A 25,952-nucleotide genomic window follows, 5' to 3' on the forward strand; every position below is an offset into this window, starting at 1 on the left:
CATATTTACCATTATTTAATTTACCATATTTACCATTATTTAATTTACCATATTTACCATTATTTAATTTACCATATTTATCATTATTTAATTTACCATATTTATCATTATTTAATTTACCATATTTATCATTATTTAATTTACCATATTTACCATTATTTAATTTACCATATTTATCAATATTTAATTTACCATATTTACCATTATTTAATTTACCATATTTACCATTATTTAATTTACCATATTTACCATTATTTAATTTACCATATTTACCATTATTTAATTTACCATATTTACCATTATTTAATTTACCATATTTACCATTATTTAATTTACCATATTTATCATTATTTAATTTACCATATTTACCATTATTTAATTTACCATATTTACCATTATTTAATTTACCATATTTACCATTATTTAATTTACCATATTTACCATTATTTAATTTACCATATTTACCATTATTTAATTTACCATATTTACCATTATTTAATTTACCATAAGTATAAATAAATGCATTTTTCGTTTTTCAATAAATTGAAAAGAGGGCCATTTTGATTTTATCCCTCTTATATGAAAAGCTTCGTTCTTTCGCATTGTCATTCGTTACATATATCTCCCTCTCTTTTGGCTAATTAGTAATTAAACAAATGTGCCGGGCGGGTCATTTGGCTAATGAAATATTAGCGGTCATTTATACATAACGATACTAACCCACGCGTGGTAAGAAGTAATTATACTAAATTTCCTGAATTTTTCTCATTTCTCTACTGGAGACGATCTATTATTTAAGTGAAAAGTCGTTCATCGATTTTTAAACGCATTCCTCTCTTTGAATTAATATTTCAGACACATCAGTAGTCGATGACTTTTACGTGTCGGATTATATAAGAGACACCCTTTTCGAAATGCGTACAAAAAGGGAAATTACTGTTATTAAATAATAAAACTAAGTCTGCACTGAACTAGACGAACAAATTTAGGTTGGATTACAATTTTTATAATATGAATTTTTTTAAAAGAGGAACAGGATATAGAGAATTTTTAATTAAAAGTATGTAAATTAAAAATCGTAAATTATTCAATTTGAAATGATTTTGACTTCGGTAGTAACAAGCTAATAAGTCTTGCAGGTTACATAGTGCCACGGGGCGGTCAAGTCGAGAAGCACATACTCTGCTGAGTTTTCGTCGAATATTATAAAATCATAATTATCTTCTTAGCAGACGAAAATACAACAGTTTATGAGTTTTTCGCGTTTGCCATTACGTAGATTTATACAGGGCGTTTCAAAAGGTTATGCAAAAAATTTAATGAGTTGTAGGGGGTGAGTTGAGAAGCATGCCTGTTTGGTTCCCATTTTCCTACGATGAGTGAAAAGAGCGCCAGAGAGCTTCAATGTGTAGCCTACTAGCACCTGGAAGTAGGCTGCAACAAGCGCAAAACCAAGCGGCAGGGAAACGCGAACATAAAGGTTTGGGTTCGTGTGATAGGTAACAAAGGACTTTGTAAACAAATCGAGGTAACCAGCGTAAAAAAGTAAACTTAAACAGTATCTAAAGTACCTGCTGCTTGGTTTTGAGCTCGTTGCAGCCTACCTCCACGGGCTAGTAGGCTACACTTTGAAGCTCTCTAGCGCTCTTTTAACTCATCTTAGGAAAATGGGGAAAAAACAGGCATACTTCTCAACTCACCCCCTGCAACTCCTTAAATTTTTAGCATAACCTTTTGAAACGCCCTGTTGTATAAAATGAAAATACCAATTGCAATGAAGCCCTACGTAATGTCATAAGACCTACCCAATCTCGTACACATCCAAGACGGAGGCTTACAATTGCTCCCGAATAATATCGTTAGAAAACCTTCGGAACCCCAACCGTTAAAAATCATTACGGAATAATAATGATAATAATATGAATAATAAGATCTTATATTTGCGTTTCTCAATTTAATTTCAGGTGGTCATCTGAACCCGGCAGCGACATTGGCCTTCGCAACGGTCGGCAAATTTCCTTGGAGGAAAGTGCTGATTTACATGAGCGCGCAATATCTGGGGGCCTTCGTTTCGGCCGCGCTCTTGTTTCTCGTTTACAGGAGTAAGTTCATTATGCAAATGTCCACAGCGAGGCGCCACCTACATACTCACTGCGCCCTCCTTTAATTGTTTCCCACTCTACCCTTCTAAAGACGCGTTTTACCTCGGGCGCTAGTGTCGCCGCCTATAAATACGCTCTACACCTGACCTACGAAATAGTCAAACGATCCCTACAGACCATCTCCCCAAAAATACCACTTATCACTTTGATTTAATTATTATCAGAAAGAAAAGAATTAATTAGACGCTTGGAAATTGATTTGTATTGCCGAAATATTGGCGAGGATCGGCGAACAGTGTCTTTTTGCGTCTCGTTTTACGCGGATGGCGGAACTCTTCGGGGAAGACAAAAGGCCTCGGGCGAACGTGGCGAGAACTTTCTCCTATATGGAGCATCGCGCCCTTGGAGCCATTTCGAGGCTGTTCGCATTTAGAACTCTTTCCCATTATTGATTTTAATTTAGCCGAGGGGCTTTGGAGACACTCGCTCCGCTCGGTAGAGAGGTATAGGTAGAGAAGGTCGTTTTACAATGGATTCTATTATATTAGAGTCGCTTGTTATATGGCCCGCTCCGGAATCGGATTCCGTTTTAAAGCCGCCGGTGCACCGTCCCATTCAGACACGCGCTTCGCGAGAAAGTTGAAGGAATAGAGAAAATCACGAGGCGGAGTGACCCGGAAGTACTCTACTTGGAAACTAGCCTCACCCGCTAAAAGCGACTCGACCCTTCCTATTCTATTGATCTCCGTTCAGCCAAATCCCAGCCGTATTCGGCCCGAATCGAGCTTCCGCCAGATCTAATCTAATGGAATTTATTATACGCATTTGCCACGGTTGGCTCATAAAAATGGACGCTCTCGTTGCGTATTCCCGCTTTGAGCCCACACCGCCGTTAATGAGTCCGCCTACTTCTTATCGCGTTCGGGGGATTTCTCGTTCAGTTATTTTTTAATTAAAGAACTTTCTCGCATTCTCCAGTAAATATAGACCAAACTGGCCTACCACGGTGAGCCCTTAAACCCAGGAGTATTTTAATCAACTCCACTTCACTAGTTTGTTGTGGCACAATGTACTAATTAATGCAGTCTTATCTCGTTCAATTATATTAAATTAGTTCGCTAGATCTTTCTTATAAAGCCCCATTTTCACGCTCGCTAGCAGCGGATAAAAATCGTCATAATTCGCTTCCACCACTAGCAAGCGTGACAATAAACTTAAAATATCTGTTCGAAACAGATCGACGAGGAAAGTGAAAAAGAGTATACACTCTTTTATATTCTTATTTGTGAGAGCTGCCATTTTATTACAGGTCTGATTTCAAATAGGGCATGCAAGGCCGCTTCACGCGGTCAAGTGCACGCGACGTCTCGAGCTGATGAGCGCGTGCAGGCGCCCTTGCCTGTACTATTTTAAATTAGGCCTGTAATGAAATGGCTGACTTCGTAAAAGAGTGTATAGCTGAAGTAGATTTTGACGATTTTTACCCGCTACTAGCGAGTGTGAAAATGAGGCTTTAGAAGTGATATGGCATTTACAATTTCACACCACTTCACGTTCGTTTCTACTGACGCTAAAACCCTTTAATTTGTACGCGTAAGCCGTGGTATCAACACATTTCATCGATATATAACGTGGTCAATAAACGAATCCCAACTTATATAGTCAGTGTCATGGCTGCTGTTAATGTCTATTGGTACACCTAAGCTCAGATAGATGACGTTACGATCGGAAATCTCTTTTCAAATAGTGGTTAGGCTTCGCTTGGAGATTTAAAATTATTCTGGTACGCTTTACGGAGAAATAAAATACCCTCTGTTCCCTAAAACCACGCGAGATGAAATAAAAATTACAGTTTGATACGTAGTTATATTTAGAAACGAGAAGGGGATAAAAATGAGAAGGCGACCCTTATATTTTCTTAATGTAATTTCGATGTTAGCGTCGCACCAAGCGTGAAGGTGTTGAAAGGCGGGAACGAAAAGTGGTAGTCGCGTTAATTGTCGTTGCCCCTGTTGCCCCCCGCCGACGTCGGAATAGAGAACTGGAAAAGCGTGACGGATGACTTTTTAATGCCCGATCCGTCTCTCGCGCCAGATTTAATCAAAGCACTCTTTCGCTCCCTTCCGCGCGTGTGTGTGTGTCCTCTCTCTTTAGCGTTCTCTCTTTCTACTCCATCCGTTTCCCCGCATCCTATAGGTGCCATCGAGGTATTCGACGAGGGCTTCCGCTCCGTGCCACCCCACGTCAACGCCACCGCCCAGATCTTCTCTTGCTTCCCGACGGAATACGTCACCACTGCCAACTGCGTCGGAGATCAGGTTATAATACTTGGTCGTACGCACCACCGAGAGTCGGAGTTAGGGTGGGATGGGGACACCGGCTGCGATCCCGGTTTCCTTTTTTCTCCAGACTTAATTACCTAACGAGTATTCCCGGAAACTCGCATCTTGGCCTCTCCTATTAATTTCCTATCGCCAGAGATATTTTATCCCTGAGAGCTTCTCTCTCTCCCTCTCTCTTTGACGTCTCTCGGGTGTCGGAAGGATGCTAAATGAGGGGGTGGATGATGTCTACCCATTCGTAATTAAGAATGTATGGCGTAACAATTGAGATTGGCAGATGGACTCCGACTCTCGTTCGAGCCGAATAAATCCGATTTTTAGGAAGTCGTCTTTTAAATACCGCGAATTAAACGAATTTTGCAATTTGTTATTGGGAACGCAGGTAGTAGCGACGGCCTTACTCCTGATCGCCATTTCGGCCATCACCGACGAACGGAATATGAGCGTCCAGAAAGGTTTGTATCCGTTGGCCATTGGTCTCTCGCTGACCGGTATCTTTTACGGATTCGCTATGAACTGCATGAACCCTTTGAACCCGGCTCGGGACTTGGGACCCAGAGTATTCACCGCCATCGCCGGTTGGGGAGACGATGTCTTCAGGTAACTATATCATTGCAACAGTTTCAATTTCCGTTATTTCTATAAATATTGGGTCTATCCAGTTTTAAATACTTATACGAGAATTTAACGCCATTTCAGTTACCGCGATTACAACTGGTTCTGGGTGCCGCTTGTGGGTCCTCATCTTGGAGGAATCATCGGTGTGTGGGTTTACAAAATTTTCGTCGAGGTTCAATGGCCCGATGGAAGTTACGATTTTAACAACGAGAGCTCCTCCGCGGCCACTGTCTCGACGGCTGACTGTAAGTTACTTCTCTAAACACTACAGCTTTCTTCTGTTTTCTGATTTACGACTAGTTTTTTTTATATAATTATGTGGGTAAATTATTATAAAAGATAACCATTCAGCCTTATAATTGTGGTCGCCAAAATAAATGTAAATTATCATTCCAAAACTTCTCTAACTCGTTGATTATTTTATTTCAGTGTCTCAAGTACAAGTTCAAGGACTGAAGGTCTACCAAACGAAACAGTGAACGCGTAGTTTTCGAACTAAAAATAATAGACTATGAACATTATTTACGCAAACATCGACGAACTCTATTCCCCCTCTCTAGATAAACTACTAGGAAAATATTTTCACTTACCATTTGAGAATAGCAGTATTTTAAATGGTTCTTTCCTCTTCTTTCACACTCGGTTACCGGTATCTGATTGGTTGACAGAAGACAGATTTATCCGACCAAGAAGAGCGGAAGAATATCCAGGATTGCAACAGCGTTCGCCAGGACTAACTGGTTATAATTCATACTGATATTTTTCTTCCACTCTCGTGGTTTTTTTAAGACGAAACCCCCATTATCAAAATAGAATCGATGTTGTTACTTTTCGACTGTGTTATATTTGCGTTTTGATACCTAAAAAAGTGCGATGTTCTTCAAAGACTATTTTCACCGTTAATTACTCGCAATTTCTAGGTTTCATTCTTTATAAACCTTTTTTTAGTTTAGAATTAAGTCTAATATAAAATTATCTTTTATTTTACGAAAATAAGTTGGAAAATAAACGCTGTATACCGAAAGAGAGAGATAGACAATTGAAGTATCATGTCTGGTTACATGTGTTGAAATATATGATTGATGATTTCTTTTCCTCGACGTCAGCGAAACTATTTTATTATTTATACATGACGCGTTTTTCCGTTCGCCATTTTGAAATACTTCGTAATTCGGAATTTAACGATTTGATACCTCGATGAATTATTTCGCCTAACCATTAACGCGATATAAACTGATCTAGCTCGCAGCCGAGAGCGTTGCGCCGCGTACTAAATCCAGGATTCTCTAAAGGATTTTCGCTTTGTCACCCAAATTGAAAAGATAATGTACAAAAATATCCAAAAAAATTATACCGAAATGTTGATTACGTGGCCAAAAAAGAATCTGTCTTCTAACAGAGAGGCAACCACGCTTGAAGCTATTTCAATTGGGCTTTAATTAAAACTGATGGAAATTAACGATAAAAAGCGCAAAAAAATAAAAGAGTCGGGGAATTATTTATGCTAATGAAATCATTTTAGCGCGAGTGGGGCCCGATGAAAGCCTGTTACTCCTTTCAGTCTGCTATTCTCCCGAGCGCTTTTCCCATTTGAAATTTATTAAAAGTTGACGGAGTGGGTAAACATATTTCCACAGTGGACGGGAGATCCCCAAAACCCGGCCGAACAGAAAAGGGACGAAAACACGAGCTTAATTATCTCCCCAACTCTTTATTTTTTTCAGCTTCGCGTCGCCCTCGGCTCGAGCTCCTTAATAGAAAAATCCATTCTGTTTTTAAAGCTAGCGCGTAATTTCTGGTAAGCCCACGGCGTGTCGTACGTGTGGCATCCCCCCCCCCCCCAGTTTTTAGTATTCGTAAATATGCAAATTTTTTGATACGGAAAAACGCGTTGCTAAAGGAAAAAGATATAATATATTTAGAAGAAATAAAAAAAATAAAAAGTTTCCTTTAAATATTGAGTTGTTCTTTCTTTACGGCGTATTTAAATATTGCGGGGTTTATAGTACACATTGCCTTTTTTCCCAATTACTTTCTTCGACCTTTAAGAATGAGTTTGTCTGGTAGGTTGAGGCGATAATAAACCTAATTTCTACGAGCGATTAATTGGACGTAATTACAACGCGAAGGGAGGAGTCACCCTTTATTAATTACTATCATGTATCGAAGGAGATGAAATTGCTTCTCTCACCTCGCGTGTTTTTCGGGGCTTTTTTTGTTGTAGTCGCATTGGCCCACTTTGTATACAGTCTGCTGTTGACGCGAACTAATTGTTCTAATGAAATTCGTGTTTTGGCTAATTTGACTCATAGGGGGTTTTCGAAGAATGAAAACAAGTCTAGGAGAGTAGCCGATTCCGAAAATGTCTAACGCCGACAAACGCGTAATTGTTAATAATTGCTGATTTGTAAGTCACGGTTTCGAAGATGCAATGTTTGAATTAATTAAAATAATGCGTGAATAATTATAACTAAGGTTAAAGTGGTGTATATTTTAGAAACAAATCCTTGTTTTAAAAATGGTATCGCAGACGGGTGCTAGTTCGGTACCGCTATCAATTTGATAATCACATTCTGGGTCAAGGACGAAGAAATCTATAGAAAGACTCGCGGAAACGTAAGACGTGGATTAAATACGGAGGCGTTAGTTTGTTACAATTAGAATAATTTGACTCCCCGTTTTCAAGGAGCATTCTATAAAGGATCACGTACCTTTCTGAGATAAAGCGGTGAATCAATCCAATTATTCTTTCGTCCTTGTCTGCTTTTAATCACGTAAGGCTATTTTGTTTCAATCTGTTATTAAACTGCCTAAAGCCCTTAGAAATAGGTAGACAATGGGCCACGGGGAAGGTTATGTGTCCAGGGGTTCCGGTTCGGCCTTAGTCTCACAGAGGGCGCCAGCAACGCTTTTCCGTGATACCGTCAGAAACACGAATATAAATTTCATTTTTATTCGTTCTCACAGAAAGATTGCATAGAAACAGTTGTGTGGTAAATTTTATTTATATCTACGTATTGCTCTGTTTTTGTTTAATGTATTTATTTATAGTCACGGGCGTCGCCGGCAGGGGTCACCAGCGTCGACAAGCGTTGGCTTGTATGGAGTTGCACGAACGAGAAGTACGAAAAATAGTCCTTTGCAGCTTGTCTTTATTCTCCTTCACCAACTTGTTCTCCGGGTCCAAGATCGTCGCCTCTTGATAGTGAACCAGGGCCTCGGCGTAGTTTCCCTGAGGGACGAGATGGAGAAAGGACGAAATAAATAAAACACCACTTTGGCACTTTTCGGAGATAAATGTCACGTGTTAATATTGTGAGAATATTGTAACGTGCAAAATAAAAAAATATTCGAAATTATCAACGGGGCCAAATTAATGGTTAAAAATTTTCATAAATATTCTAGAATTAAGAATTTATATTTTTGGGTTATGATGATAAAGTTACGTTTCATGTTTTTGTTTAGTTAGTTAATATATCCTTAATTGAGCGTTTTACTCCATAATTTACATCAATTTAAACACCAAGTTTTACTTTTATTTTTCAGGGCCGCGTTAGCAGTTTTCCGGGCCTTAGGCAAAGTTTTCAACCGGCCCTCAATGTAGCATTTTATGTTTTCATAAAATAACTGTAAGGAAATCTACCTTTAGACTTCGGGCCCTCGGAAATTGTCTAGTCAGTAACGTGGCCCTGTTACTTTTAACCGAAAATGGTATTATTCTTTAATTAACGCTTTAACTTTTCTTTTACGTACGTCGATTTCGGCCTAAATATTTCAATACTTCCCGAAACCACCAACGGCATTTCGAAAAATAAGAGGCAACCTAAATCTTGCTGACTCATTCACGATTACGAGCAAAATTTGTAATTTCGTGTAGAGTAAATAAATAAAAAGTGATTTTTATTACCTACCTGTAAATGGCGAATCACAGCTAGATTGAGATGAGCGTGAGTGATGCTCGATTCCAAGCTAATGGCCAGGAGATAACTCTGCAGACGATACAGCGAGGGTCAAAACGAGAGTACCAAAAGCCATGGTCCGAGAGAAGTGGCTACTTACCTCGGCAGCTTCGTCGAGAGCGTTGAGGTCGCGTAATATATCCCCGTGTTTAACGTGTAACTGGGCGCACGTTTTCTCGGTCAAGGGGCACAGGGTCAAAGCCCGCAAGATGTACTCCAGGGCCTAGGCAAACGAGCGGATTAGAACAAAGAGATTTCATCGCCGTTTGACTCGAGAAAGGGCGTGAAATGAATTCACCTCTGTGGTTTGGTTCTTGGCCGTATGCAGCACTGCCAGTTGGTGGAGGGCCTCTCGATGGCTGGAGTTCGAGTTAGTCAGGTTTACTAAAATACTCTCCGCTAGATCAAAACATCTCTCTTGTATCAACACTTGAGCCTATACGGACGAGAGATACCCGATAGAAGTCAATTTCGTTAAAAGCTCAGATAGCCCTATCTTATTAGCAAGCGTACGCAACGGCTAAAGGAATAACGGATAGACGTTCGGTTCTTACAAATCTACACTTGGCATCCTGATGATCAGGAAACTTTTCCATCAACGTATTATACAATCTCTTGGCGTCGGCTAAACGGCCTGAGCTTAGGTAAAGGACTCCCAGGTTATCCATTATTTGCGGATCCTCCTGAATGGAAAGGGCCCTGTCGTGATGCCCCGATGAGGAATAGAGTCCCAAGAGTGACGACAGAAAGAAAGAGCAAAGACGAATCTTAGAGGAGCATCTTATCTATATAGAAAATTGCCTACCAAAGTTTGAGCGAGACTCAATATCAGCGCCCTCTTTACCACATGTCGGAAACTCCCCCCACTACGAGGACCGTTGTTATAACTGTTAAAAGTTCAAATAGACCATCTCCTTTTAGATATATAGACCTTGGAAAATTGACTCTCATTGCGGGATTTAAATTTGTACTCTTTCGGAACGAATAAATTTACAATTTATTCATCTAGACACGTAGCGAACGGCGCTCTGGAAATTAGGAATTCCAGCGAGAATTTTTCAAATTTGGAAAACTGCCGAAGGGCTTTTTATTAGAAAATATCGAAGTATTTTTGCAAATAGTTGGGGTTCCGTGAATCCGCGGAGAAGATTGTAATTATTTTTACTTCGTTTCATTTTATTTTTTTTTATCCCGGACTAGATTTTTTCCGCTCTTTTATTCGGGGAAATAGTCGGGTCTTTTACCTTTGATAAAGATTTTCCGCTTCCAGGGAATTCTTCATCGACTTGAAGGTGCGGGCGGCGTTGACTAGGGCTGCCGTGTGATTTGGTTGAACCTTTATGGCCCTTTGGTACTGGGAAACCGCCTCTTCAATTCGCCCTGAAGCCGACAAGAAAAAGGCAATAACATGCAAATTTTTCACAAAAATCAAACTTTCGCTCGTTCCGGCATCCCGACTTATATAGCTCGTAGTTCTTCCCTCGAAATAAACTTCGCTAAATTTAATTCCATTGGAACCCTCGTTTTTCCGTCTAGATTGAATACGACTCTTTCCACCGCGTTTAGTTCGGAGTTGGACGCGCGTCACTACCAAATAAGGACTCGGAATATTAAGAAGTTGCACCAGAAAGTTGGCGCGATAAACCGTACCTATCCGACGCTAATCTTTTTCAAAACTTTTAGAAAATTTCGTTCTTCTTTTCACGATCCTTTATCGGTAAAACGCCAGCCTTCTATAGCGAATTTTTGTAGGATATACTTTTAAAAGTCCGACCTAATATTTTATTCCGTCAAAAAATTCCAATCATTTATTTCTGGTGGAAAAATTTGCATAAAATTGCTTTGAAATTCGTTCCCTTAATACGTACCACTATAATAGAACTTTTCTTAAAAATAAACTAAAGTTATGGCTAGATGAAAATTAAAAGTATTGGTATATAAATGGAACTTATAGTGACGCTTTCAACTCGAGTTTAACTCGACTGCAGTTTCCAACCAATATATAAATTCCAGTCGCCCGGCATTCGGTTTATTCAAATTTCCAATAAAGGATTTTGGCCGGGAAAAGCTAAAACTATTTTTCTCCTCTCCCAACCCCGGTATATTTCTTTCCCCATCGAAAGTCGGCTAAAGTTTTCCGTCTACAATTTCGCAAAATCAAGCTAGCTGGCTGGTCAGACTTACCGGTTTTTTGCAAGAAGATGCCAAAGTTGTTGAGATAGTCGGCGCTCTCGTTGTCCAAGTTAATGGCCTTCTTGTAGTACTTTTCCGCCTGCTTGCTGTCTCCCATTTCAGCGTGGAGTAATGCCAGCGACGCGAACGCTTCGCCGAAGTCTGGTTCCAAATCGACCGAATGTTGAAGCAGCGCTACCGGTAGCTCTAATTGGCCTTGTTTGCTACGCGCCGTATAAAAGACAGAGACGACGAAAAATAGAAAAGAGGAGACGTTAGATCCTTTTGTTCCGTCGTTTAATCCTCTGAACGTTTCTCTCGGGAAAAAAAGGGTATTTCTTTTATTTTTACACGTTATTCATGCATCCCCCGTTTCTATAATAAAGTTCTCTTTAATACAGGGTACTCGCGCAGGGGCGTACCTAAAGGGGTAGAATTTATGGGAGGCAAGCTTCGATTTTTACGACTGAAACCTAATTTTACCGAAATATTTCTTTGGGTTTTTTTTTAAATAAAATGAAATAAAAGAAATGTTATCAAAATATTAATTTAGCTAACTGGGCCTTATTTTTCCTAATGGACAAAATTATTTAGGGGGGGCTCAACCGATATCCCCCCACAAATGGACGTCCTTGTGTTCAGGAACTGAACGATCAACACTAAGTATTAAAAATATATATATTTCCAAAATAATTTTTTTCACCAGAAGGGGCTAAGTTAAAAGTGTCCATTGAAAAGTTGGAAAGAACCAGATCCATCAATTTTTATTTTTATGTTTGCGAGGGTTTTATCTAGGCCCTATTTTTGAAAATATAATTTACTTAATATATTAATAAAAATTGTGACAATCTTTAGAACTGATTAATTGGAAAAGTATATACGACGACGGATACTTCATGGCGTGTTTAAAATAAATTAAGAATAATTGTTTTATAAAAACATATTTTCTTTTATTTACATTGCGAGCTTTCGGGTACGAGACCCCCTGTCAAGCGTCATCACTCAGACGATTATACGGCTAGAACTGTTGTGACAATCTTTAGAACAATTGTGAAAATCTTTAGAACAATTGTGACAATCTTTAGAACAATTGTGACAATCTTTAGAACAATTGTGACAATATTTAGAACAAATGTCACAATCTTTAGAACAATTGTGACAATCATTAGAACAATTGTGACAATCATTAGAACAATTGTGACAATCATTAGAACAATTGTGACAATATTTAGAACAATTGTAACAATCTTTGGATTTAGATGTTTCTTATATTTTATTTGGATTAAGTTTATATCGGACACCCTGTATAAGAAAGCTATTTATGGCGAATGTCTAAGGTTTCCTCCGTTCTTATTTTGCTCCTTAAAGCGGCCGGTTGGATGAAAGGTAGGCCTATACCCGTATCGACCCGTACTCACCTGTACAAACTGGCGAGATTAAAGTAGGCCCTCGCGTGCTGCGGGTTGATTGATAAGGCCAACTTGAAATGTTTTTCCGCCTGTTCCGGACTGTTTAAAACGGTCCCCAAATTGTTATGGGCACTGGCGTGGTCGGGCCACAGACTGAAAAATGGAACGCAATCAAATTTCGCCGCCGCTGTTATGTAGTCTATTTTGCCATCATTTATTACCAGCGATATATTTAAAAGGTTATAAATAATTATATTTAAAGTCTGCCTGCCCATTCGCGTGCCTAGTTGTCACATATCTTGGCGACTGTTAAGAGCAACGTTTGAAACTAATTAAAGTTAACTAATTACAATCTTGTTTAACGCACGTCGAAAAGAATCTTTCAGAGGTGTAGGCCTATAAGGAAACAAATATGGGATGTACCGAATTATTTCTAAATGAATAGTCAGGTTAAGCCAACCTTCGAAAACGTGTACTGGAAATTTGTGGGAGTTAAGGCGTAGTTTTATTCCGTACAATTTACACTTCTACAAGTTCCCACTTCACGTTTTCAAGGGGGGCTTAACCCGTTCAATTACGCTAATTAAATAAAAAAACTCGATTCAAAATTCAACAAAAGCATATTATCTAAGTTTACGTATTCGGTTGCGAGCTTAGAACGGGATAAATTATCCTTATCAAATTAAATCTAGTTTATAGATTACGGTTCGTGAAATGGACGTCAAAACCAACTAATCAAATCAGCTTATACAGAGAGATTGAAATATTGTATAGTAGGCTTAATACGTTTCAAAAGGGGTAAAACGTACGCTATGGCTATCCTGTAATGGTGATCAGCGAGTTGAAAATTTGCCAAATCCTTCTGCAGGTTGGCGTAATTGTAGTGAACTTTGGCATTTTGAGGTACTGTTTTTACACCCGACCTACAAAATCAGTAACAAAGTCAAAATATAAAGGTAAAAAAAAGCTTCGAAACTGTCATAAGAATACAATGGCCGGCAGGATGGGGAAACTAGTGACGTATCTCCGACAAAGGTCACAGATATATCTCGTATCTTTGGACTTTTAAATAATTTATCCATTGACGCGTTGCGGAACCCCACATTTCACTCTCCCCCAAAAATGAAAAATATTCCGATATTGAAAAGGGTTTCGGGGGCGCGAGAAGGCGAATACAGAGATCGATCGTTGTTGGTGGCCGGGCCGGGGCCTAGTCCGGGGGCCGGGGCCTAGTCCGGGGACCGGGCCAGACTGAGTCCGCCTGGCTTTTCTCTTCGCCGATCCCTTCTTTTCTGTTTTATTCGCGGAGTAGAAAGGAAAATATCGGATTATAGATTTTTTCCCGGCTCCTTTTTCGAGAGGAGTCAAAAGGAGGAGGAGGAACAAAAAGAGAATAAGAATGAGGAGGATCTATTTTATTCTATCCGCCGACGTTGTATACGAGACTCGCCCTAATCAACTCTAGCGCTCAGGGTACGGAAGCGGTGGCCCGCTTAATATTTCCATCGCGTACTTTTCAACAGTCACTGACTGCACGATTTCAGACAGACAAAAACGAAAAACGTGGAAGAATATACGCCATATATTCTGTCTCTCTGGTTTCAAATTGACAGTTCAGTCCGTCTTTTTTACTACTGTCTCTATAAACGGAAGATTTCTTTTGTAAAATGGGCGGGCGTCGGTTGATCGCGGGATAACGAGCCAAAGATCGCCATTTTCGAAACGATTTTAGATTGGGACACCGGAACATCGATTTGATACCGAAAAAAATAATTTTGAGTTAATTATTGTTGCTCATTTTCTGATTTATTAATCGAGAAATCTTCGACGTCAATAGCTCCGATCAATTGGATTTGAACGTAACCCCGTTAACGAACCACCCCTCGCGTCGAATCTAGAGACTAACGGAACCGGGATGTATCACTCTCAAATTACGCAATCCGGAATTAATCCTCAATAATCTCTTATCTCTCGAGCGATGATTTTGCTGGGATTACGTCGGGCTTAAAGAGATAAAGACGACAGGACGAAGAAGGGGGATATCCGTGTCCTCCAATCCGCGGAGATGAATGGGTTTCGCGGAAAGATAGATCTATCTATAAATGAGCGAATCTCTTAATTACTCACAGGAATAGCGCTTCTCGGGAAGCCCAGTCCTGATTCCTTCGGATGGTTCGAATGATGAAGAAAAAGAGCAAGACGCAAACGCACAGGCGACCGATCCAAGCGATTCGCCAGCCCTGGTCTCTCAACCTGTCCAAGCCGTAACTGACCAGCATACAGAACCCGGCGCTGAAATGAAAATTGTTAATTAAATTGAACTCCTTCGGGACTGATTCTCGCGGCGCGGCGAGAACCCTTCCACCCTCCCTCTAGGACCTTAAATCTTTCACCCTACACTCCGGGAGAGAGGGAGAGCCAGTCGGTCCCTTGACTGTTTTAATCTCGTTGATTTTTCGAGGCTCTCTTTGAATCAACCGAGCCTTTGTCTAATTCTAGATGCTCTATAAATCATTTGGTCCCATCGCCCTAGAATCCCCTTCCGCGAAATACCCGGGTGACCGACGAAAATAAATCGCGATAGAATACTCTCACCGGAGTCCAAATATTTTCCACTTTTCGAAAGAGAGCCGTAAGAGGATCTTCATTAAAGAAGCCGTTACAACCCTCTCTTTCTCTTCACCCTGCCACTCTTTGGTATTTGGCATTTGAGAAAGGCTTTCAATTTTCGATGGTAGCCGTAAACCCTCCCGAGCCTCCCCGATGCCGCGGCTCGGGTTTTCTGACTTAAACGAATCGCGCCGGATAACGAAGACCTCATTAAGCCTCGGCTTTTAATAACTTTTCCACGAAATTTTACTCGCGAATATCGGACTTCGTTGGTTTCGCCTTCGTTCGGTGGACGGGCGCCGAAGTCCAGATCGAAGAGTGTTTGGGAGAATGGGTTCCGAGCGGACAGTAACGCGTTTCCTATCGTCCCACGAAATGGAAACTCGAGAAAGACGGCGATAAAATGCTTTTCGCGAGATATGTAAATTGAGATTTTTCCAACCGATGCTTTTCGCGTCGTCCTTTTAAAAGTTTTCGTTAATGAATAAAAGTGAGCCAGTCACTCCGCCAAAGCGCGACTAAAAGCTAAGAAGCCGGTTCTAGGCTTAATGATTTTGCCTCTCTCTCTCTCTCTTGGTTCAGCTGTAAGAGGAGAAGCTGTATTGAAGAGAAATATTTTTGATTAATTTTGAGGCTTATCAAAGCTGGCGGGTATTCATTCGTCCATCAACAGGGACGTCTTTCGTACGGAGGCGCTCAGACGGTAATTATTATCGCCTAGATTAAAAGAACGCTCGTACAACGCCTAAGAGCGCTTTCCCAAAATTCCGAGTAAAAAACCGAAGTAATAATTCCTATCTGATAATGAGGACTAGCTGAGTACTCACCTCGGAATGTAAATAACGCGTTCGGCCACGACGAATCCCACAGTGAAAAAGAGATTGGAGGCCGGCAGAAATGGAAGTACCAACGTGGCCAACGATATCACTAAAGCTCGACGATTCTGAAGCTGAAACGACAAAAAATATATAAAATGTGTACTAGTTTTATTAAGAGGTCTTTTTAACCGGTGTCTAACTTTGATCTTTTATATTTAAACGGGAGCGAGAAATTATGTAGGTTACTGACAACCTAGGAGCAACAAACACACAAGTAGAGGTCGATAACGGTTAATCATTATCCATGTTTAAATTGATGTTTTTCGGGAAAAAATGTAAACAAAGAAATTTACCGGTTAATATTTCGTAAAATGATTAAAAAACATGTATTATTCGTAAAATTTGAGCTTTTTATCGAAAAAAACGTCGTTTTTACGGTTAATTTTACAGATTTATCAAAAAATTCATCGGATAATACAGAAATATAAATTACTTGATCAAAACGTTTTACGAATAATTTTGAGAGCTTTATCTATTGAATAAAAGTTAACCATCCCCGACCTCTACACACAAGGAGAACGCAACCCGTCAAAAGTCGTGCATTTTCTTGTGTATATTTTTCATTGGTTAGACGCTTTAGCGCCTGCTGCAGTCGGAAGGGGAAAATTCAGAAATTGTCTTCCCCCTTTCCGTAAAACGTTCAGCGTAAAGGCTCGTCCAATGAAATTTGTACGCAACACTGCGTTAGCGTGTCTAAAGGCTAGCTGCGTTCTCCTTGCGTTTGTTGCTCCTAGCTGACAACGTACGAGGCTAACTAGCATGATCTGTTACCTAAGTTCCAATCGCAAACGGAAACCCTTAATTTTCTAAAATGTATAGCGCCATCTATTATCGGTCATTAGAAAATTTTATTATTTTTCGAGAAAACGTTTTAACTCTTAATTTAATTATAATTTTTTTTATAGATTCTCCATTATTGAGTTGAAATATTTAAAAACAAGTCCCCGATAGATGTCGTTATGGTTTCAATTTGAAAAGCAACTTTTATTCTGGCTTCTGCGACAGAGGCGACTGCTACATTCTCAATAATATAAATACGTTCTTGCTAAAAGGACATACGACTGGAATTAATTGGTTTTTTAATTACCAAGAATAAATCAAGATTACTTATATGTGTGCTATTTTCAAAGTGTGCTACACTGGTGGGCATATGTTTTAAAAACAAGCTTGTTCCCACTTATCTCAATTACTTAAGTAAAGAGTATATATGTTTATAGAAAATCTCATATTTAAGCAAAAGCGCTGGGTGAAATTTCAGAACTAGGGTAAGTTTAGTTTTAGGTTACAAGTTAAAAATGATTTTGAGACGTCGACCAAAAAAAGCTCCGTCAGTTGAAATTTTTGTGAAACTAACGAGGAGACAACTCGAGGTGATAATCACCGATTTTGTTGAAACTAGGTGGGTATGTCGACCTTATGGTAACATGATATTTCACCAAGGGAAAAGTTGTAATGGGCCATGGCAACCGAAAATGTTTTTGACAACACAGTATGTATATTTTCCCATTGAAAATAACATGGGAATCTGAGCACTTCTAAAAAAATAATAATAATAATTCTAATTAAAATTATTAATTTTGATCAAATTCAAACAACTAAATTATATTTTATTAATTTTGAAAAATTTCATTTATTACCGTCGATTTGGCGATTAGTTTGTAAAAAAAACTTTTTATTTTCATATTCCGCTTTTCTCCATTTTTACCGATTCTGATAAATTTTTACATATTTTGATCAAATTGACCAAAATTCATCAAAATATCATAAAATTAATTTCATTTGTCAATTTTGATCTATTTTTTAGGTTTTGAAAATTTTCACCTTAGAAGCGCTCAGATTCCCATGTTATTTTCAATGGGAAAATATACATACTGTGTTGTCAAAAACATTTTCGGTTGCCATGGCAAAACTAATGCCCATTGCAACTTTTCCCTTTGGTGAAATTTCATGTTACCATAAGGTCTACATACCCACCTAGTTTCAACAAAATCGGTGATTATCACCTCGGGTAGTCTCCTCGTAAGATCCCAATGGTGATGCATATGACAGCCAATGAAAATGAAGATTAATGACTTCTCAATTTTACCCACAAATCAACGGGACATAATCCATTCGCAACATAAAGTCTGACACCTTATTTTGATTGAATTACATATTTTAAAATTTTATCGTATCGCGTTGGTATAAATATAAGTAACATAATAACAATAAGTACGACAATTAGCAAAAATTATAACCGAACTGATTGTTAGATTTATTTCACAATCAAGGTTTAGATCAGTGCAGAGACCCCTAGTGTCTAAATACTACTCCCATGTACGATAATATACAACTCAGTGTCGAAAAAAGGTTCTGTCAGAAAATTAGTATTAATATAATAGGGAGTGGCATACTTATAGGTGGTTACGTTACTTATGGTAAAACCGATAAATAACAGTCCTAAGTTGAATACGCTAAGCGCTTCGCAGTCAAACGAAAATGAAAGAAGAGAAAAACAATGTCGTGCAGCGAACTAAACGTAGAGCCATCAGTCGCGTGATTAATCCGCGGCTGAACGTTATTCGCCTAAATGTCGAGTGAATGAAGGAAAACGCGTAAACAATTAAGGTGTTTTCTAAAGGAGTAATTTACTTAATGGAATAACGGAGGGCCCTTCTTAATTCCATCCCGGAATGAGGCCGGACCATCGGGCTTCGCTTACGAATGAAGACGACCTTCCTCGGAAAAATGCCTCGCCTTTTTGCCATAGGCTTAGCGAAAGAATTTATCTTTTATAGCTATACCGAAAGCCGGGCTGCGGCTATAATAGTCCTTTTCATTTTTCAAAGTTTGGGCTCGCTTTAATAGCTCCGTTCGAAAAATAGGGTGGCCGGAGAAGAGTTAAGGCGGTCGGCGAAATTTGAAGGTCTTTCTTTCGCCAGCGAACCCCCGGTTATTAGGGGCTCCCGCTAGACCATTCAAACTCCCTAACCCGGCCAAAAGTCTACCCCGGTACCGTACGTCGGCGGAGAACGGAGAAAGGCGGACGGATAAACGGAGATACGTTGCGCGAAACGGCAGACTTGGCGGGGAAAAGGAAGTTCGCCTCTAATTACCTCCTTTCTAATCAACTTGGAGGCATTCCAGAGATTCCAATTTTGGCTCCGCTTCCGGAACCCTCAGTCTTTATTTCTCGGGAAAGAATAGAACGGCCGGGGAATAGAGTAGGCGCTGCGCTGGAATGTAATTTTTATTTCTTCCACTTCGAAAAACACGCTTCTTATTTTTTTGGCATATTTGCAGGCGAGGCCTCGCTATTATTTTGTAATAAAGAGAATTATACGGCCGCTATTTCTTTCGCGAAACCCGCGCTTCCAAAAAGAAGAAGGCTAACCGAATAAAACGTAAAAGTAATACTCTATTTTAAGAAAAGAGCCAAAGGTTGAATCAGAGATCTCTTTTTGGAGAGAAACAAATGCTAGAAAAGTCAGGGAGGGTTACTTATACGATGAAGAGCTTTTAACTTTATTCTCGATCGAGACTGCGTTGAGTTGAGAGATTGCGTTTGTCCACTCCTATTTTAACCTTTTTAAGGGGCCTTACGGAAAGAGAATCTTTGTCTTTCTCATTTGAACTAAGGCCTTAAAAACAGCTATTCTAAAATTCTACCCGCTCTTTACGAAAAGGCGATAACACAAATATCGCGCGTCTTCTCCCTGAACACTTGCGTATTGTAAGGCAAACACTTCTACAGGCGTTTGTAGGTCAAAAATAGATCAGATTTTACGGTATAAATAAATCTCGATAACGATATATTGTTTATATGTTCCCAGGAGGTATGAGTAGACTATTCCGAACAATTCAGGTAGTTTTTATTACGATGCGCTCCCGCAAATATTTCATTTTGATGCGCTCCCACTAAAATATTTAAAGTAGGATTTAAATAAGCGGCTTTCCCGTTTTTATTTTTATAGTTCGCTCATGTAAGATTGAGTTTTACCATTGCTGAAAAATAAATGATGTAAATTTCCGCTGCGTCAATTTTTCTTCCATTTATATTGGATGAAATGATTTCATGGATGTAAAATCCTGACCCAATGTTTCCTTAGTGGAGCTAGCTTACCTCTTTCAGAAATGCCTTTTTATTTTATTTATCCGGGCAGATTCTAGTTCAGTTTGTAGAAACGTTTGCCAAAAAATTGAGTGCTTTTAGATTTCCCAAATAAGGTCTAGCTTATCTTTATAGATTCAAAATCTAATTCGACTTAAATGCTTTCTCTTCGATATTCACTTTCATGTTTCCATATTCAAAATCAGTTAGCTTTTTGAGAAAACTTTGACTATCTTGTTTTAAATATTTTATTTTATTTCGTGTTAAGTGTATTTTATTTGGTGTTAAGTGTATTTTATTTGGTGTTAAGTGTATTTTATTTGGTGTTAAGTGTATTTTATTTGGTGTTAAGTGTATTTTATTTGTTGTTAAGTGTATTTTATTTGGTGTTAAGTGTATTTTATTTGATGTTAAGTGTATTTTATTTGGTGTTAAGTGTATTTTATTTGGTGTTAAGTGTATTTTATTTGTTTTTAAGTGTATTTTATTTGGTGTTAAGTGTATTTTATTTGGTGTTAAGTGTATTTTATTTGGTGTTAAGTGTATTTTATTTGGTGTTAAGTGTATTTTATTTGGTGTTAAGTGTATTTTATTTTATAAAAGTGTAACAATTTGCATTTAAATTTAAATGTTTGTAAAATTTTTATATATTTGTTAGAGTGTTTAACGGTTTTATTTTATATAGGGTGGGATGCTATAACTCCGAACACTTTTTACAAATCATTAAATAACATAAATGATTTTTAACGAAAGGAAAAATTCAAGGGGGTATTAAGAACCATTCCTTAGACACATTATCCCTTAATTTTAGACTTCTAACTTCATTAAATTTAAATAAAATCAATTTCCCCAAAGACAGTATTGAAGGCTAACTCCGAACAAATCCGGGAAACTCCGAACACCCCCTTTCCAACTCCGAACACCATAGGGTAACTCTGAACACCAAAGAAATTGCCCATTTTCTAGGTAAGGTACGCGTATGAACTTCTCTATTTTCTATTAGCTTAAATGAGCTAACCATATGCGTATACACAATGTATATACAGGGTGTAAATTAAGAACCAAACCAGGGTGTTCCAGGGACAGTCGACTATGAACATTTCAATGACCTTGACTATAAGTATATTGTAACATAAGTGTGACACTTCCTGTTCTTCACATATAAACGTTTTACTGACAAGGGGATGTCGTTTGTCTCAAATTCTTTCCGAAACAAACCCGGTTTTGCCTGTACGTTTAAAAAAGATGTCAATTTTGTAGAAAATAATCACAATATTAGGAAATATTGTCAACCTTCAAAGGAAAAAAAATTAAATGATTTAGTCAAGTTAGAAGTTTCGTAAGTTGGTGTTATAAGAAAGATTTGCGGAGTACAGTTGAAATGTCGGTCAATTATCCTCTGTCGTAGGAAGTCCAGTAACCATGACTGATCACGCGAGTACTGAACGTTCACAACCTCAACAAATATTTCGGATATGGCAGACTGAACAATAAATTCGTTTTAATACCTTTCATAACTTAGTAGATAAAATTAAATATATTGGATCCGAAATTTCGATACATTGACACTGCCTATACAGGGATAAAAAGAGCATTTTAACGAAGCCATATATATAACGCAGCTGGTTCTTCGTTAAAATCCTCCGGTACTTAATGATTCAAACTCCGTCGCTCCTTCGATCCACGCAATCGGGGAATTTAAAGGAAAAGTTCGATTTTGATATTCCCGTCGTACGTAGCCTCGCCTCGGTTTCTCTTCCGTACGCGTACATTTAGTGATCCAATCTCCTCCGGTGGCGCGCTCCGAATTCTGCCTTTCAGATCGAACGGCCAAATTGACCTACATTCGGGGGCTGCGGTAAGGCGATATCAGTTCCCGTTAAATTTAGTAAACTACGTTAGCGTAGAAACAACCGGCCAAGAAATCAATCTCCCACCCTCCCCCCTTTCCAAGTAACCGAGGTGGTTTTGCTTTCCCAGAACACCCTTTCGCGGGGGGTGGCCGCGGTGATCTCTCTTCGGGTGGCTCTCTTTCTTTTTCTTCTTTCGTTCCCTTTGTTATTCTAAACACGACGAGACCGGTTCGTTCCTAGCTTCGACGAATGGCTCAATTAAAGGAAACAAACAAGCGATCAATTCGGGTTACCCTGTTCTCTCGCAAGCCACCCACCCCCCAGAATGTCTTGGCAAAGTTTAGGCCGATTAACGTTCTTCCGCCTTTACCCCTTTCCGGTCACTCAGGGTCCTTCTTCCTCTATCAAACCCTATCCTACGCTATTCAAACATCGTCATGGCTAAGGCTTGTAGCGTAAGTAACATCCAAACAAAAAGTCTGACAATTTGGCAAAATTATCACCTAGCTGATTTTCAATAATAAAAAGTATGTTAATTTCCAAATATTATCATCGAACTGATTTTCAATAATAAAAAGTATGATAATTTCCAAATATTATCATCGAACTGATTTTCAATAATAAAAAGTATGATAATTTGCAAATATTATCACCGAACTGATTTTCATTAATAAAAAGTATGATAATTTCCAAATATTATCATCGAACTGATTTTCAAATCAATTGCGTTATTTAGTTCATCCGTACAGATCCGCCTAGGGTCAAAATATACGCCGACGATATATACCACTACGATAAAGAAATACCCCCAAGAACGAGATTGTCAGTGTCGAAAAATGGTTCGGTCAGAAAATTAGCATTAAGATAATAGGTAGTATCATACTTATGGCTATATTGTTACTTTTGGTTGAAACCATATAATAAAATGGCGAGAGTTATAAACCATTTCGAATAGCAAATATAATACAGTAATATACTGAAAATATAATGGTTTTTATTGCTATTGAATATTTATTATTATTGTTCATGGGTTTATTGGTATTTTACGTTTATTGTACAGACAATAATGCATTTATAGAGACTTATTGAGAATGATTATGGTGAGACAAGCCGTGGGAATCTTGGTCGAATTTAGCACAGGCATGAAAGTGGGAAGGAAAAACGTTACTTCGATGGGGACTGGGAGCATTTCTAAAAATACTCTCAATCCGAGGTGTATATTATTTTCACATTTATTTTTTTCCAACAAATATTGAGAAATTTCGAATACTGTAGGGGAAATTTAGTTCTGTTAAATAAAATCGCTTAAAAATTTGGGAATTTTAAAAAAATTACGTGGGTAAACGTTGAAAATTTGGGTTAACCTAAGAGAAATAAACAAATCAAATAAATTGCGAATATTTCAAGCATTTTGGGTAAAGTTAAGGAAAGTGGTGTTAAATCCTTTAAAGACTGGGGAAATTGGGTAAACTCGCGTGAATATATCTTTTAATAAAAATTTAGAAATTTTAAGCATTGTATATAAAATTTAGTTATGTTAGGTAAAATCGCCGAAACATTAAAGAAATTGGTTTAACTATTGAAATTTGGGTTCATGTAAGAAAAATTAAACAAATTCAAAACGTTTACAAATATTTCAAGCATTTTTGATAAAATTAAGGAAAATTGGGTAATATCCACCAAAAATTTTGAAAATAGCACGAAATTGTACACACTTTTAAAATTCTGGTTAGTTCGTGTTCATTTAGGCTAATAAAAAAATTTGGAAAGTTTCAGACATTTTATGAATTCAGAATACATTTGGGCAAATTTAACCAAATTTGGTTAAATACGAGTACATTTCGGTAAATACGATTTATCCAAAAAGTGAGATAAAAGCTAATTTGTAAAATAAAAATAAAAATACGAGTAAATACTTAAAATTTGCATAATTTGAGTAGTTTAGACAAATTGGGAAAATATGGGTAAGCCCTGAAAAATTAGGAATTTTTAAAGTAAAATCTAGATTTAACTAAATGAAATTAGTTATATTAAAGTAAAATTTAGAAAATTCAAATAAATTATTACAAGTTTTTTTCGATAAAATTAAGTAAAAAAATTACGAAATTTATAAAACAAATGCCAATTTAAAGTTTAAACCAAAATTAAAAAAAAAATTAGGATATTTCAAGATTCAAGACAACTTGCTGGGTAAAAGTGCGTCAAACGTCTTAAATTGGATAAAATTGGACAAACTTTAAGAAATTTTTAATATTTAAGAAAAATGGTTTTTATTTCAATTGGAGGAATTTTATTAAAATGCTTAAAATTTCCTAAAAGATTTTAAACCCAAGGTATGAGTTTACCCAATTTCGTAAAACTTTATTTAAGAAAAAAAATAAATTTTACCTACCATCCCTGAAATTTTCCATGTTTATTTATATTTGCCTAATTGAACACGGACTAACCCAAACTTTTTAATTTTACCTAAAATCCCTGAACTTTTCCATATTAATTTTTACCTTATTGAACACGGACTACCCAAATTTTAAAAGTTTATACAATTTCGTGATATTTGCCAATTTTGGATGGCTTTAACCCAGCTCTCCTTAATTATACCCAATATGCTTGAAATATTTCAAAAATTTAACCAATTTCATCCAATTTCTCAAATGTTTCAATTATTTTTCCTAACATAAATAAATTTTACATTCAATGTTTGAAATTTATCAATTTTTATCAAAAAAGAAATAAACGTAAATAAATCAAAAATATGTGAGTTTACCCAATTTTTCCAAACTTTGATGGATTTAAAGCAACTTTTCTCAATTTTACCCAAAATTCTTGAAATATTCGCCCTTTATTTGATTTTTATTACTTTTCTTGGGTTAACCCAAATTTTCAACGTTTACCCAATTTCTTCCAATTTCCTAAATTTTTCAGCTATTTTACCTAGCATAACTAAATTTTACTCAGTGTTTGAAATTTCTCAAAATTTATTAGAAAATAAATAAATGTGAATTTACCTAAATTATATGAGTCTACCCAATTTTCCCAGATTTTGTTGGATTTACCGAAACTTTCCTTAATTTTACCCAAAATGCTTGTACAATTTATTTGAAATTGTTTAATTTTCCTTGTATAGACCCAAATTTCGAAAGTTGGTCCAAATGCATTAATTTTTATTATATTTCACCCAAATTTACCGAATATATGACCAAGTCTTGAAATGTATCAAATTTATCTTAATTTCACTAAATTAACCTGAAAACTCCAAAATCGTAAAATTTTCCAAATTTCATCCCATTCACCCAATTTTACTTAAATTGTTCAATTTACCTAATTTTACTCATATTTACCCACTTTTACTTAAATTATTTATAAATTTGAAGTTTAAATGTTTCCCCAAAAAAATAAAATTTTGAAATATTTTCCGTGAAATTTCCACGCTATTTTAAATGAAATAATTATCATTCAAGTTGTCCAAAACATTTTCAGTTGCCATGGCAAAATGAAAGACCATTGTAACTTTCCCATTTAGCTACTTTCAAGTTACATGAAGGTCTACTAGCTCCCCCCCCCCCCCCGAGTTTGATAAAAAAAATACATTATTGGTACAAATTAATGGAAATCCATAACTTAACATAGTAGTCAGTGCACAAGCATCTGCATTTGGCCAAATTGCGGAAATGACCAAAGGTTTATAATAAATTCCTTCTTACTAATGTTTATCCTTGTCTTTTGATCGCATTAGAAAAGATGGTTTTAAAAATAATTGCTCTCATCCTGCACAGGGCCGTGCAGAGGTATCCTGGGGCCCGGGGCAAACTTAGTCGCGGGCCCCTTCGATTTGCACCCCCCCCTTGAGCCCTGAAAACTTTTCCCAAGTTAACCTGATTTGCACCCCCCCTTGAGCTTCTTCGATGGGCCCTACAGCTAC

General features: G+C 37.6%; 2 protein-coding genes across 2 annotated transcripts in view; one reads left to right on the forward strand and one right to left on the reverse strand.

The window, feature by feature from the left end:
• The window catches only part of LOC149940780 (aquaporin-7-like), a 32,005-nt gene extending 24,988 nt beyond the window's left edge, over positions 1-7,017 (forward strand). Inside the window, exons 3-7 of the mRNA XM_090178010.1 lie at positions 1,965-2,102; positions 4,299-4,420; positions 4,827-5,044; positions 5,144-5,307; positions 5,492-7,017. Coding sequence (XP_090034136.1) covers positions 1,965-2,102; positions 4,299-4,420; positions 4,827-5,044; positions 5,144-5,307; positions 5,492-5,541 — 692 coding nt within the window. The 3' untranslated portion in view covers positions 5,542-7,017. The remainder of the gene's footprint in view (positions 1-1,964; positions 2,103-4,298; positions 4,421-4,826; positions 5,045-5,143; positions 5,308-5,491) is intronic.
• A 984-nt stretch (positions 7,018-8,001) lies between these two features.
• LOC149940781 (protein O-mannosyl-transferase TMTC1-like) overlaps positions 8,002-25,952 on the reverse strand; it is a 141,520-nt gene continuing 123,569 nt past the window's right edge. Inside the window, exons 8-18 of the mRNA XM_090179364.1 lie at positions 16,040-16,161; positions 14,730-14,894; positions 13,412-13,525; positions 12,612-12,755; positions 11,206-11,417; positions 10,266-10,401; positions 9,576-9,720; positions 9,320-9,457; positions 9,122-9,244; positions 8,974-9,051; positions 8,002-8,294 (exon numbers count right to left, since the gene is read on the reverse strand). Coding sequence (XP_090035490.1) covers positions 8,136-8,294; positions 8,974-9,051; positions 9,122-9,244; positions 9,320-9,457; positions 9,576-9,720; positions 10,266-10,401; positions 11,206-11,417; positions 12,612-12,755; positions 13,412-13,525; positions 14,730-14,894; positions 16,040-16,161 — 1,536 coding nt within the window. The 3' untranslated portion in view covers positions 8,002-8,135. The remainder of the gene's footprint in view (positions 8,295-8,973; positions 9,052-9,121; positions 9,245-9,319; positions 9,458-9,575; positions 9,721-10,265; positions 10,402-11,205; positions 11,418-12,611; positions 12,756-13,411; positions 13,526-14,729; positions 14,895-16,039; positions 16,162-25,952) is intronic.

This window comes from Leiobunum rupestre, chromosome 6 (genome assembly GCF_980474605.1).
Source record: "Leiobunum rupestre chromosome 6, qqLeiRupe1.1.hap1, whole genome shotgun sequence".
Taxonomy (NCBI): Eukaryota; Metazoa; Arthropoda; class Arachnida; order Opiliones; family Sclerosomatidae; genus Leiobunum; species Leiobunum rupestre.